Below are 15,871 nucleotides of genomic sequence, written 5' to 3' on the forward strand. Positions count from 1 at the left end.
CAGGTTCTTATGTTTCACTGCAAGGAGGAGGGCAGGGGGAGCGCTGGGTTGCTTTTAAATGATAGTTTTGCTTTGTTCTTATTTGGCTGCAAGCTGCTTTGAACCCCACTCCATTTGCAAATTCAGCAAAGTAAACAAAGAAGTATTACAGCAGTGGGAAGACAAGGCACAGGGGCATCTACAAGAAACCACTGCATTTGGGTTGGGAGCGCTATGACACCCATAGCGTAAGCTATATTAGTCCATCCCTGACTCAGGGACATAACTAATGCAAGGCCACCTGGACCACCATATTAATTTGTGGACACTGCAAATGGAAAAAAGATGCCGACAAATGATGGAAGCATCAGAAGATTTAAAAAAAGGGATGACTGAAACTAATCCTTTTTGTTTTGTTTTTTAACGGACATTAAAATAAAAGAGATGTTATTGCTAGTTTTCCCAAAATGGGAAAAAAATCAAGTTGCTACCGTACACTATAACTCCTATTCTCGGAGTTGAATTATTGCCACACATTTTGATGGCCAATCAGATTGGGGTATTTGGTGGGAAAGTATTACAGCGAGATGAATGATTCGGGTGGGGTGGGGTGGGGGAGAATAGGAAGAAAAAAACGAGGACTCACAGGTTGAAAAGGTAAAAATGGATTATGTGGGGAAACCTCTTCTGAAACATTCAACCATACTGCTACAGTCAATTCACGCTTCGGCAAATCTTGTACAGCCAAAATGCAAAGGTGGTAACGAGAGCATTCCTAGTGTGTTTGCCTGGATTATTCAATGATCAACACCATTGGGGCTGCAGAATACAGAATATCCTCAGGCATCTGGTGCAGTCTAGGGCCCTATTGGGCACACTGGTCCCACAATATGCTGCCGAGGGCACCTGAACAGCAAGCACAACCTCGGGCTCTTTTTGATTCTCACGTGCCTTAGAGTCCTTCTTCATCCGCATCTATTGAAATAGAGAATGTTTCGAAATACACAAACACACATGTTCCTTCGTAAAGGAACCAAGGTGGCAGAAGCGGAGAAGCTGGTTTTAAGTCATGCAAGTCTAGTGGTGTTTGTAAAGTTCATGTGGTTCTTTTTTAAAAAAAAGGTTTCTCAATATTATTAATATTAATATTTTGCGTGATTGTTTTCAATTTGTGGTTTACTGCAACACAAGGGCAGGGTATACATCTAATATAGCAATATTTAGCAGTTCTCCCTTTCCCCCCCGTGAAAACTTGGAAATTGGCAGTGGTCTTGGCAGTTGCTTTAGCACACACATTGACTCAAATCTTAATAATAAACTTTCTTGACTAGCCACACTTTAATGATCTTGCATTTTACTGAATATCTTGCACACCACCTCAATATTTTACATGACTTGGAAGTACATGCATACTTTTATAAATAAAAATAAAAGTAAACTCATTTCATAGTGCTAAAAATTTATTATGCATTCAACTAAATGTATGACACTAGTAGATCATATTAGGTTACAGAATCCTCCAAAACCAGTTAACTTTCAGGAACAAATTCAGTTCTGGAAGATACTGAATTCAATATAGGCTGCCGATCCATGGCGGAGCAGCTGTTCTGCATGTAAGAGGACTCAAGATTCAATCCTGCCAACATCTCCAGCTATGACTAGGAAACAGCAGTTGTCTGAAACCCTGGAGAGTTGCAGTAGAATCTACTGAGTATAAAATATTGCGCTAGACCGACCCATACCCTGCCTTGGAATAAGACTGTCTCATTTGTTCCTAGCTAGAGAGCAATTTTAGACAGATTGCATGCACTGCTGGGACTAGACCCTTCCCTGCATCACAAACTACTTTTAAATCTCCTTTAAGCTGGGGAGAGAAAAAAAACACATTTTTAAAAAAATGCAGACTTGAAACAAGTCCACAACCCACTTTGGCACAGGAAACTAACCAGCTTTTCAGATCCTGGTCACACTTTGTAAACTGAACTGTAGAAGCTGGTATGAATAGCCATAGAAGTTTTCAAGGCCCCAGAGGGAAGTTTATGGAACTATTCCAGGAGGATTACATAAGCCCTTCAACATCTTTCGAGCCCAGCTACAGTATATTCAGAGCCTGACACATTTACCTCAGCACCTGTTAGTATGCCTATTAGCAAAAAAGCAGAATAATTGTCATTTTCCAGGCTCTCCTCGAAGTCATGCCCCCCTCCTCACAAACCCCAGAATACAATGGAGCAGTTGTTCCAGCTGGGAAGAGCGGTATGCTTGGATAGCTTGTTATCAAACTACCCCCAGACTTGTAGATCCCTTCGTTAAGAGTCTGTCTTGACCCATGAAAATACCCCGTGCAGAACCATGGCAAGCTGTTCTGGGAAAATCTAAGCAGAAATTAGGAGATTTATGTTAGTATTCTGGTGGAAATGCCTCAAAAGAAATTGCATGTTCTTTATCATTCAAGTTATGGTCCCGATATTGATCTCCCCACACCACAACAGGCCAGAAGAGAGGTAAGACAAACATAAGACTAAGAGCATACAAAGAATGCTGCTGGATCATGCCAAAGGCCTATCTGCCCCAGCTTCCTGTTCTCATAGTGGCCAACCAGATAGATGCCCATGGGAAACCCACAAGCAGGAGCTCATACAACAGCCTCTCCCCATCTGTGCTGCGTGGGAACTGGTGCTCAGAGGCAGTGTGCTGCCTTCTTGTCTTACTGTGTCTGGGCTACAGAAAAACCAAAGGCCCATCTAGTCCACCATCCTGTTTGCCGCATCAGCCAACCAGATGCTTCCTGGATTCCCAGCAGCCGAGCCCAAAGGCAAAAGCCCTCCCACTTGTGATTCAATGGTACACTGCCCAGGAATGTGGATGATCTACAACAGCCATCATGAACCAAAAGCTTCTTGATAGCCCTCTTCACATCCCTGAACTGGTCTAATCCCATTGTAAAGCTAGCTTAACTAGAGACTGCCATCGCAAACCAATCCTGCATATCCACTGTGTGTTGTGTGAAGTGGTGAAATGGTAAAAACCTACTTCATTTCTGAAAACTTTTCTTTTTAACCTCCAGCTAGGCATGCCTGCTCTATGTAAACTTGGGAAAGTGTGTATGGACAAAGGTGTCTAACATTAACACACAAGGTCATTGCACACAATTGCAGAGGGTCTTCTCAGTAGTGGCGCCCGCCCTGTGGAATGCACTCCCATCAGATGTCAAGGAAATAAACAACTATCTGACTTTTAGAAGACATCTGAAGGCAGCCCTGTTTAGGGAAGTTTTTAACTTTTGATGTTTTATTGTGTTTTTAACTGTTGATGTTTTATTGTGTTTTTTATATTCAGTGGCTAGGGAATCATCGCCATTATATAATAAACAGAGATGCTCACTGTAAGTAAAAACAAGCACCTGCTGCTGTGCGTGTATTGACTGTCTGAGATAACACTTGCACCATGCTTCACACATGGGGCTACTACTTGGGATTTTTATGCACATGTATTATTATTATTATTTGTGGTAATGGGCAGAAGTTTATTGCTATGTATATATTCAAGGGCATGAAAATTTTCATCAGAAGGTGCCCCTGTGCTCTGTATTACCTTCAGTGTGAGGCAGTATGCCTCTCAATACTAAGAATATAAGACAGGCCTGCTGGATCAGGCCAATCCAAGCTGGCATCCTATTCTCACAGTGGCCAACCAGAGGCCTATGGGAAGCCTGCAAGCACAAGTCAAGCACAAGGGCAACCCTCCCACTCCTGGCGTTTCAATAACTGGTATTCAGAAGCGTTACTTCCTCCAACTGGGAAGGCAGAGCACAGCCATCATGGCTAGTAGCCACTGGTATCTCCTCCATTAATTCATCCAATCCTCTTTTAAATCCATCCCAGTTGGTGGCCATCACTGCCTACCTGTAGAAGTAGAATGACAACTAGGCAATATTTTATTTATTTAACTAAATTTGTAGTTGTAAGTAGAACTTTTAATGTTTACAAAAGATTATATATCATTATTCAAGTTAAAAACAAGTTTAAAAAATAATAAATGAATAACATCAAGTTACAAATATACATTATAAAATACATGGTAGATTAAAATACATGTCAACTTTATCTGTCTCGTTAGGCTATGGCTATTTTCTCCCTCCTCTGTTGGAGGTGCTATGCCTCTAAATACCAGTTGCTGGGAATCACAAATGGATTTAAAGGCTGCATTTAGGACCTACTTACAGGCTTCCCCATAGCCAACTGGTTAGAAAGTGTGAGAACAGGATGCCTGATCCAGCAGGGCTCTTCTCATGGGGCTTTAATTTTATTGCATATCCTGCTCTTCCTCCCAAAAGGGCCCAGGTATGCTTAAGTGTCGACCTTGAATTTAAAAAGAGAAACAGCTTGCAAATTTGGGAAAGGACCATTCCTCTTGCTTTGCATGCTGAAGTTCCCAGGTTACATGCCCTGCTTGATACCCTGGAGAGCTGCTGCCAGCCAGCGTAGACAATCCCAATCTTGCTTTGCTTTTAGGAGAAGAACCATAGCTGTGTGGTAGAGCATCTACTTTCCACTCAGAAGGTCCCAGGTCAAATCCCTGGCATCTCTAGACAGGGCTGGGAAAGAAATCTCAAAGAGCTGCTGTGTGAAATCCCAAAGAGCCGCTGCAAGTCGGTGTAGATAATGCTGAACCAGATAGACCAATGGTCTGACTCTGCACAAGGCAGCTTCCCATCTTCCTGATAGCTGCATCAGCAACAGAAATTATACACAGGACACAGAGCAGCTTCTGAGGGAGTTGCTTCTAATTTAGTTACTGTGGGAAACAACAGGGGAGCAAACTGCAGATGTATTTTCCAAGGTTAAGTGGATTCACTCAGATATGGTCATTCCTTTGCTCCCAACTCCAGTTGAATTCCAGTTGGCTTCAAAACAGCAACCAAACTGATTCTGCACATGCAGCCATTCCTGGTTTTCAAAAGCATTCTTAAAAAAAAAAACACACAACAACAACACAAAAGACAAAACACAGCACAGTTTTGTAAAGACAAAATCAAAGTAGAGAGGGAAGTCACCTGACTCTTCCCCAGTATGTATTGTCCTATAAGCCCAATAGTGGTTGATTTGTCTGCAAGGGTTGGGGTGGCAAAAGGGACCCCCCCCCCATAATGAATAATGATTCCCCAGATGGAGCCCCCAACACACACTTCTAAGAAAGTTTGCAGTGTTCGAGACCTTTTAATTTAGAGAAAATGAGAGTAAGAGGTGACATAACAGATGATTATAAAATTATGCATAGCATAACAAAGTGGATAGCAAAACGTTTTGCTCCTGCTCTCATAACCCATGGACATCCATTGACGCGGAAGCTGATCTGGGGCAGAAAAGAAGCAATTCTTCATGCATAGCAAACTATGGAACTTGTGATGGCTATCAACTTAAAGGTAAAGGTAAAGGGACCCCTGACCATTAGGTCCAGTCGTGACCGACTCTGGGGTTGCGCGCTCATCTCGCATTATTGGCCGAGGGAGCCGGCGTATAGCTTCCAGGTCATGTGGCCAGCATGACAAAGCCGCTTCTGGCAAACCAGAGCAGCACATGGAAACGCCGTTTACCTTCCCGCTGTAGCGGTTCCTATTTATCTACTTGCATTTTGAGGTGCTTTCGAACTGCTAGGTTGGCAGGAGCTGGGACCAAGCAACGGGAGCTCACCCCGTCACAGGGATTCGAACCGCCGACCTTCTGATCAGCAAGCCCTAGGCTCAGTGGTTTAACCACAGCGCCACCTGGGTCCCTGGCTATCAACTTAGATGGCTTCAAAAGATTAGACTACTTCATGGACAGGAAGGCTATTGATGGCTGCTAGTCATGATGGCTATGCTCTGCCTCCATAGTTGGAGGCTGTAAGTACATCTAGTTATTTCAATGGGTCTACTCTGAGTAGGACTAGTACTGGAAGCATACGCTGTAACATTGCGGTGGCAGTGGACTCAGTGGGGACTGTTTTGAACTTTTGATCCCAAGCATAGCAGTCCTCAAGTTTTTGACATTCAAGCTGGCTGAATCAACTCAGCTGGGACCAACTGCCATTTGGCACCTCCTTTCCCCAAAAATGACCCCTTCCACTGGGTTGCATGGGCAGAGGGCAAAGTGCAAAGAGCAAGGCCCTCCTTTATCAGCTGAGAAAACCTGACCATTTGGCACTTCCCATCTCCTGGAACAGTCTTATGAAGTAAGCTTCAGAGGATGAGGCTATCAATGGCTACTAGCCCCGATGACTATATTCTACCTTCCCTGCTGGAGGTGTTATGCTTCTCAATACCGGCTGTTGTGGCTATCAAGTGTAGAGAGGGCTGTTGCTCTCAAGTCCTGCTCGTGGGTTTCCCATTCAGGCACCTGATTGGCCACTGGGAAAACAGGATGCCTGGACGAGAGGGACCTTTTGCCTGATCCAAGCAGGGCTTTTCTTATGTTGTTTCCTTTGGATTAGCCCAAGCAACTTCACAACTAATGAGGCTGGTGCCATTCCCAGCATGGGATTTGCTCACCTGACCAATGGGATTGTTTCAAAGTTAGTAAACGTTAGATGACATCCTCAGTTTTTGGTCTTAGACTGAGGATATTGTAGACTCCAACTCCTATCAGACCTGGACAACATGGCTAATGACAAGGGACGACTGGAGCTGGAGTCCAGAACATCTGGAGGGCACCACATTGACTGTCTCTGTCCTTGATCCTTCTATGATTCAATGGCCAAGTGGGCTGGCTTCACCCTGTCCTTCCCCCCAAACTAGTGTGAAGTAAATAAAGGCACCAAGTCACTCTGTAACATTATCGCTCCTGGAATGTGGCTCCACTACTAATACTACTACAGTCATACCTCTGGTTATGTTCACTGCGGGTTGCGCACATCACGGGTTATGAACGTGCCGAACCCGGAAGTGCTGAAACAGGTTACTTCCGGGTTCGGCGATTCGCAGATGCGCCTAATGATGTCACGCGCATGTGCCGAATCGCATGGTGAGCATGCACAGATTTGGCGCTTCAGGTTGCGTACTGCTCTGGTTGCGTACGGGGCTCCGGAACGGCTCCTGTTCGCATCCAGAGGTACCACTGTAATACTAATTACTACTAATATAAAAAGCAGCAGCAGCAGCTTTCTTGTTAGGACTGGATACACAAATAATAATAATAATAATAATAATAATAATAATAATAATAAAGCCTAGAAGCACATTTTCTGGAGTAAAAAAAAATAAACATTATGTTAGTCCTGCTCAGAATCATACCCCCTTAAGCTAATGGACATGATTATCTTAGGTTCATTAATTTCAATAGGTCTACTCTAAGTAAAACTTAATACAACCCCCATTACTCTGAACAGTATATTAAGAAATATTCTGTTTCTTCCATCGTTGTCAGAAATGTGCAGAAGTTATAACTCAAAGTCACCTACTTCTTATCACTGAAGTTTGGCAGTACAATAGGAAAACCTATGTTTTAGCCACTATCTAAAACCACATTTAATTTGTTTAAAAACAACAACGTATTTTTCATTCACAATGAGGCTGAAATATATTATTTGCTTACAATCCCCCCCAAAAATGAGTTTCTTCCTTCTCACCTTTCTTGTTATTGTTTATATCATAATAACTTGTTTCATTCATTACAAATTGAAACATGTCCTTAATATGTACACATGGAGAATTTGTTTTTCGTTTCCCTCTCTGAATATAGAGAAATTTAAATAAGAATAAGATAATTTAAAATTAAAAAATACAAACTACAGGCCTAGTTTTCTTTAGTGCAGTGCTGCAAACAGTAAAGCCATAATGAAGGAATAAATGCAAATGCTGTGTCTTGATGAGTCATCACCCAAATTTCAACACCACTCTGAAATAAAACCCTAAATGCAACCTGTCTGAATTCAATACTTGGAATCCTCCATGCACCACAATGTCATTTGCTACCTAAACTCATGACAGTTAACACTATCAGGAGGCAATATAAAATGTTTGCAGACTTAAAAATAAAAATAAAAAATGCAGTGCTTTTTAAATCTTTTAAAATCATTTGCGGAATCCATCTGCTGGTACAAAGTGCAATAATCAACAAAGGCAACTAAAAATACTTCCACGGTGTTAAAAAAACAGAACCATATCATTCTCCCAACACGTCTGATAAAGCAAAAACATGAAAACCTTAAAAACTCAACTTGCCGGCAGGTTATTTTTCTCCTTCAAGTTTTAACCAAGTTCTGGTTTGAAAAGGACCGACACAGCGGAGAAAGAACTGTCAAATCCCCCCCCCCCAGGAAAAGGAAATTTATGTGACCGTCTACTCTTTGATCGAATGAAAGGGGGGTAGAGGGCAGAGGAAAATATATATGTGTGTGTACAACTTTAACTGGAAGTCTGGAAGCTGTTTAAATTGAGGAGGCAAGCACCAGAGCTGGGGGGGGGGGGAGGTCAAACAGATATACTTGCTGGTATGACACTCCCTTCAGTGAGAAAGTATTAGGAGTGTTTCTTAATCCTACAAGCAGGAACTGGGGGAGGGGGGGTAAGGAAGGAAGAGAAGAAAAAAAGTTTGCCTTTTTTCATGCCACTCCATGCCACACACCCCACCTTGGATTTTTCCTTCATGGAGAGAACGGGAGAGATGGGAGAGAGAGGGAGGCGAAACTTCTTACCTTTCTTGGTTTTCGGAGAGTTCCTCTTGCTGCGATTGCTGGCTCTCTCCTCTTCGATAGCAGCTGCTATCTCTGGGTTGTCTTCCCCATTGTACCACACCAGGAGCTCCTCGCCTGGCTCAATTGGCTGGAGGAATAAGAAGAGACAAGCAGGACACCAATCAAGAGGAAGGTTGTTAATATAAAAAAAAGAAGGGGGGGGGAGAGAGACGGAGAGAGAAGCAGGCTCAGGGCCAGAGGGCGTGGAGCTTTGCTGTGCGGATCACAAACAGCTGTACTCTGCACTAAGAACAGATTTCCTAACTGCCTGCCTGGCCAAACAGGAAGGACTCTTTAACCCTTGGTGGCTTGTGCAAGCGCAGCGTCACAAGGGAAGGAACAGAAGAGAGGAGAGAGAGAAAGAAAGACAGAAAGAGCCGGTTGCACCACACCCCTCTGCTGGAAGGAGGACTGCACTTGTCCAGTGCATTAGCATGACTTGCAGATTGCATCGAAACTCCAGCTTGCTTTGCTGTGAAATCTGGCACAAGAGCTTTAACCAAATGGCAGAGAAGCAAGCAAGGTTTCCACAACAACAAAAAAGCACAAGAAAACCCACACCTCTCCAAATGGCATTGGCTCATTTCAACAGGTTCTTCTCAAAAGGCGAGGAGGAAAAATGAACAATGCATTTGAAAGGAAACAGAATCTCTCACATTTTATTTTAAACATCTCTAGGATGTGCACATCTGACCTCCTGTATTTTCTGCTGTTACAAGCAAGCGGCTCAAATGTAATGATCTACACACATAAAAGGGATTTAAAACACAAACAATGACGATTCTAAAAACTTCATCTATTGGGGAAAGGACGTTCCTCCAATGGGACACCACCACTAAAATGTCCCTCCCTCCAGTTCATCCATCCCTCTGACATGGATTTTAAATTTCAGGTGGATTCATAAACGAGCCCCAACAATTATTGATGACCTTGGCATCTCTTTACACATCAATTCCCCCTCCCCCATCCTCTTAAGACTTCATTCATGTATTAGAGATATTTATTTCCGTTCTACAACAGCAGCCTCCCTGCCACAGCAGTATAAGAAGATCAAAATATGCAGTGCAGGAAAAAAGCTCAGCAGATAAAAGTACCCAATTAAACACAGGGTCAGTTCAGTAAAATTGATCAACCCAGCAGGCCAAACGTCAAAGAACGCAAAGGAGACTCTCTCTCTCTCTCTCTCTCTCTCTCTCTCTCTCTCTCTCTCTCTCTCTCATACTACTGGCAGGGCAGAAAAAAGACCCCCACCCTCACCCCCAGATCGCAAAGACCAGATTTTACAGAGGGCTATAAAAGCTATTTTGCAAGTCCTTTATTTGGCTTCTTCCCCTGCTTGGATTAGCCTCACAACAACTATTTGTGGTAAATTAGGCTGAGAGATAGTAACAGGTCCAAGGTTACCCAGCAAGTGGGGCTTTGAAGCCCAAGATCATCCCCCAATTGGAGGTAGCTGTCAGAACATTTGTGTATCTATCTTACCAGACCTAAATTAGCCTTTAACAACTTGGTGCCCTCCAGAACTCTGAGACTACAGTTCCCTGCACTAAAGTAAATGAAGACTGCCGTATCAGTTTTACTGCCCACCTGGTCTGTCTTAGCTTTTGAGACTTGTTAACTGACTGTACTGATAATATCCATATACACTGATAATAACATGCATTTTTTTAAATACCTGCCAGCCTTTTAATAAACATTCAGGTGGGGATATAAAAGTAGACTGCAGAATCAAAGAATGCAAGAGACCACAAAAGATCACTCAGCCCACCTCTGAGTGTAGAAAACCTCTTACTAAAGCGCCTCTTAACATATAAGTGAACACATGTTGTAATTTCCCTCCTATAGATGCACAAACCTTTTCCAGCCAGTCATGATGTGATGTGATACCCAAGTACGTTTACCTCTGATTCCTTACCCTGTATGGAAATTGTATATATTGGGTTGTATTGGATGCTAGTACTACTCAGTGTAGATTCACTGATATGAATGGTAGTGGCCACTGATTTCAATGCATCTACTCTGAGGAAAACCTAGTTGACACAACCCATCACATATAAAAGCTGAAAGCTCTGTGACTTTTTAAATATAAAATAAATTTCAGCACTGAACTTTGATTTCTGGAGCCCCCACTCCGAAACCCGGTGCAGGTGATTATGCAACAAGGAATACATACTTTAACAAACATAGTAAGAGTCTTGCTGGTTCAGGCTGCCCATTTACTCCAGCTTCCTGTTCTCAGTGACCAACAAAATGCCCATCCGAAAACCGCAAGCAGGACAAGAATGAAACGATACTCTCCCCACTAGTTTTAGCTTATGTAAGAGAACTGCAGGACAGAAAACACTCTGACCTGATAAGAGAATCAACTGTTTTACATTCACTATCATACAGTCCTTTATTGAAAGTTGACAACCTTGCCCAATGTCACCTGAGTAAGTTCATGACCAGGCACGTACACAAACGTTCTGGGTCATGCTGACATATTCTGATGCTCCCCATCCACCATAGGCACTGTAATAGAAGTCAAGGCTGCTTTTAACCGATAGCATGAATAGCTAGTCCAGAGGAGCTTCTCATATGAATTTGCACACAATTGTTCTGATGCGATTGTTTTTTCCACTACTGTATGCCTTGTCTCTATGTCGTTTTGCAACAATGTAGCTGTAAAAAGGTAGCTAAAATACTTTAAACAGTGCAATCCTAAGCATGTCTACAAAGACGTAAATCACATTGTGTTCAATGAGTCTTAATCCTGGGAACGTACGCATAGCATTTCAGCCTAAGTGCAAGATGAATCACTGGGCTCAAGGCAGCATCCACGAGAGAGTTTTCAAAACACTCAAATGTAAAGTTGCTGAACTTCTGGAAAAATATGCAACTTGTCCCTTAGATCAATATCCATACCTATGGACTGGAATGTAGCCAATCTAACACCAGTTTTGTAAAAGCGATCCAGGAATTCAAGGATATGCAGGGAGAAAAAGAGGGAGAAGGATACCAGCTGCTGGAAATCACAGGAGGGGAGAAAACTCTTGTGCTTGTGTCCTGCTTGTGGTTTCCCACAGGCATCTGGGCCACTATGACAGTGTTTCTCAACCTTTTTTGGGCCAAGGCACACTTGTTCCATGAAAAAAATCACGAGGCACACCACCATTAAAAAAGTTTAAAAATTTAACTCTGTGCCGCCCTATATTGACTATATAATTATGACTGTAAGAAACACTTGCCAATTGCTGTGTTGGTTGCAATCTCCTGTAATAAGGCTTCACAAGCCGCTGATTTCTCTGCCAGCACAATCCTTTGCTCAGCAAGTTTCAGGTTGAGCTCATCCAGCCAGCTTCTTTAAGTTTGTCTAAAACCACCCTCCCGTGGTGGTGGCTGTTGAGAGCTGCGCTCGCCCCGCGTCGTGACCCGGCCGGCTTCCTTTCCGGTGGGTTAGTGTTGAGCATTGGCGGCCGCCAGGCACGTGACAATGCAAATCGCCCTTCTCGTCGCCGCACGTCGCGGCACACCAGCCAGCATCTCGCGGCACACTAGTGTGCCACGGAACAGTGGTTGAGAAACGCTGCACTATGAGAACAGGATAGTGGACTACTGTACACGGATCTTTGTTCTAATTCAGGAGGGCTCATCTTATATTGGATCAAAACTAATCCTTTTATTGGATCAAAACACAATTCTAAAAAAACCCCAATTTTACCATATTTTCAGAAGACTTTCCAACCGTTATGATTCTCAAAGTGGTTCACAAAAATAAAAATAAAAAATCAGATTTTTTAAAGCACAATTAACAGATCCATGATACCAGGTGCTCTCTATAGTATTAAGCAGGTGGTATCATGTTGTTCCTGGCACTGCTTCCTTGGAAAGTTAGTGGTGGCCTTCCACCTATATAAAGAATCTCAAATCACATGTCTGCCGAAAAAAACTGACAGCCAACACTCAAAAAGGCTGAGTGCCATAAGTCCCCTCCCCTTCAAGAATAAACAGGTAGTGGAAGTAATTCAATTTTGTTACAGTTGCTCTGAAATTGTGATGAGGTGACATATTCAAGGATTAATAAAAACCTCATTCTAATTATATAGGCAAGATAGCAGAATATAAAAGGCTGAAGATACACAACTCTACTGGGGAAAACATATTAGCATTAAAATGGGTTTGGCTAATTATCGTTGATTAACAATTTGATTAGATCACAGAAGTCTACAATTTGACACACATAGGTAAGTTTTGTTCAGATTTTGACTATAGCAGAAGGTTAGTATAAATTTAGAACTGACCGAGAAAGGAAAACGCACTCTACAGGTAATGCTATTATCTACACAAGTGTGCAGTGACATAGAATTAAAAGTATCCAAGGTACCTGATAATATTCTAAAAAGTCAACTATGATAAACTGCAACATTAAAAAAACACCATCACAAAATATCAACAGCAAAATGAGCCAAATAAAACAACAAAGAAGAAGAAACAGTATCAAGTAATTCTGTAGTCACCAATGCAACATTTGTAACCTTCTTCTCATAATATCTGGTGTTTTAGCTAATATTATTAACATTAAACTGTTTGTTTCTTAATGTGATTACAAAAACAATCAAGAAGGATGTCACTGGTAGTTTAAATGTTTTCTTGTTAACGCACCTTAAAAAGCTATGATCAATGTAATAGTTTTGCAACCTCAAGAACGTATCTGTAACTTGGATAAGTGTTGTCTCGAAAAGCATGGACCAATTCCACCCCCACCCCGCATCAACAGCAATATACATAAAGAGCAAATGTTTCATGGCAAAGTGTCAAACGTACAGTAATGTTTATTGGAAACAATGGAGAAAAGGTTTTCTGGCAAATGACCTGTAGCCAATGTAACATAACCAAGGCACTTGTCAGGGTGTCCCGTTGAGCCAGAAGAGGTTTAGTCATGCTGGCCGCATGACCCGGAAAGGTATCTGTGGACAAATGCTGGCTCCCTTGGCCTGAAGTGAGATGAGCGCCGCACCTCACTGTCAAGTTTGACTGGATTTAACCGCCCAGGGGTCCTTTACTTTTTACTAGGAACTATACCATTTTATTTTTTTAAAGGAGACAATTCTTGGCTTGTGATTTACAAACCAGAAGAAAAGATTAGGTACCTAAAGGAAAGAGGAGTGGAAGAGGAAACAAGAATGCACAGCTATTTAACTGGAGCAACAGTTCATTAAAGGGGGATAAGCATGCATTCAAGATGGCTAGCATGTCAGAGCAGTGTCAGAAAAGGCCACAGGGTCTTTCCCCCCCGCCCCTTACATACAGAAGAGTGGAGATCCTGGCAGTAGAAAGGACTGTTTGACATTAATGTTAGGGATCCCTCCAGAAGGTTCAAGGACTGCACGTCATGAAGCAAAATGATGGGTCAAGCAGCCAACTAGGGATTTATGGGCTGCATCCCACTAAGAAGAGACCCACTGAAACTAATAGACCTAATTACAGGTAGGTAGCCGTGTTGGTCTGATGTAGTCAAAACAAAATTTAAAAAATCCTTCTAGTAGCACCTTAGAGACCAACTAAGTTTGTCATAGGTATGAGCTTTCGTGTGCATGCACACTTCTGCAGATATATCTGAAGAATGTGTGTATCTGAAGAAGTGTGCATGCACACGAAAGCTCATACCTATGACAAACTTAGTTGGTCTCTAAGGTGCAGATATATCTGAAGAATGTGTGTATCTGAAGAAGTGTGCATGCACCCGAAAGCTCATACCTATGACAAACTTAGTTGGTCTCTAAGGTGCAGATATATCTGAAGAATGTGTGTATCTGAAGAAGTGTGCATGCACAAGAAAGCTCATACCTATGACAAACTTAGTTGGTCTCTAAGGTGCTACTAGAAGGATTTTTTTATTTTGTTAGAGACCTAAGTTGCTCATGCCCGTTAATTTTAATGGGTTTAATCTGAGTAGGACTAACCACTGGATACAACCCTGTCATAAAACAATGTACTGCAATTGCACATGCCCCTCAAATAGAACATTTAACTGTGGTCACCAATCTATTTCTAATGTGGCCCTTATTCAGTTTATTTGGAAAACCTATACCCCACCCTTTCAAATGCATTTGAAACAATAAAGATGGATTACAACTTAAAAACAACAACACACATATATGCAAAGCAAGCAATCTTACCACTGAACTACAGTATTTTTCATAGAGATGTATGGAAGACCCCCAAAGTCCCTGAGAAAGAGCTGAACAACTTTTTAAAAAGTTATACCTCTGGCCCATCTAGCCTAGCACAGCTCCCCACCCCAGAGAGCTAAGGCTATGCTTTTTACCAGAGACCTTTTAAAGTGGAAGATGCACAAACTGAACATGAGAGCTTCTGGCTGCCAATCGGGTACTCCACCATAAAGCTATCTTGCATCTCCTGTAACAGCAGGTTGCACTTTTGCACAGCAGAAATGGGAAGACAAGGTGTTGAAATTTATACAAAGGCAACTGATATAGGCACAGAGGCACTGCTACCTTTAAAGTTTTGTAGTAGATGGTTCTGTTGATCTCCAAAGGGAATAGGTTCTGCTCCTTTCCTGAGCGAGCCCAGTTCACATAGCGCAGCCAGTTCCCCTTCTCTGGATCTGTGGCATCAACACACATCCATCCCAAGTTTGGGTAATAGACCTTGTGAGGTTGAACATATGTGTGCATGGAAACAGAGAGGAGGAAAGAAACAAAAGTACTCATTAATCATGAGAGCATGCACCCATCGTGTCAGTTTCAAAATGTGGGCGTTTTATATGACTGGGTCCATATGGAGCACCATGGGATGATCCCTGGGAGACTGAAGACCACCAACTCACATGGCTGTGCTGACAGGAAGTTGCTCTCTGGAGTGGGAAGTTTGGGCTTTAGGCCTATTTTGCTACTCACTGGTGGTGGTGGTGGTGGAGAAAGGGATGTGCAGCAACAAGATCATTGACTTTGGGATCTATCTTAACTACCACATCTGCATTAGCTTAAGGCTGGATGCATAGTGAAGCAGAATAAGCAACAAGGACAACTTTTGCAGACACCATCCTGCACAATATTTATTGAGAATTTACAAGAGAATCCTTGCCTTCCTGGCCTGCAAACAAGAGACATTATTACAGCTCAAGGGCACATTTCAGCACTTGAGGATGTGGAGCAGGACCAGCAAGGAATGGCCTGAG

General features: G+C 42.5%; 1 protein-coding gene across 4 annotated transcripts in view; it reads right to left on the bottom strand.

Moving 5' to 3' along the window:
• The window catches only part of PRDM2 (PR/SET domain 2), a 74,875-nt gene that overhangs the window by 16,950 nt on the left and 42,054 nt on the right, over positions 1 to 15,871 (bottom strand). For all 4 annotated transcript variants that reach the window (XM_060276149.1, XM_035117914.2, XM_035117916.2 and 1 more), the window contains 2 exons: positions 15,189 to 15,341; positions 8,653 to 8,779 (listed from right to left, as the gene is read on the bottom strand). In XM_060276149.1, coding sequence (XP_060132132.1) covers positions 8,653 to 8,779; positions 15,189 to 15,341 — 280 coding nt within the window. The remainder of the gene's footprint in view (positions 1 to 8,652; positions 8,780 to 15,188; positions 15,342 to 15,871) is intronic.

The sequence above is a fragment of the Zootoca vivipara genome, chromosome 6 (genome assembly GCF_963506605.1).
Source record: "Zootoca vivipara chromosome 6, rZooViv1.1, whole genome shotgun sequence".
In the NCBI taxonomy this organism is placed as follows: Eukaryota; Metazoa; Chordata; class Lepidosauria; order Squamata; family Lacertidae; genus Zootoca; species Zootoca vivipara.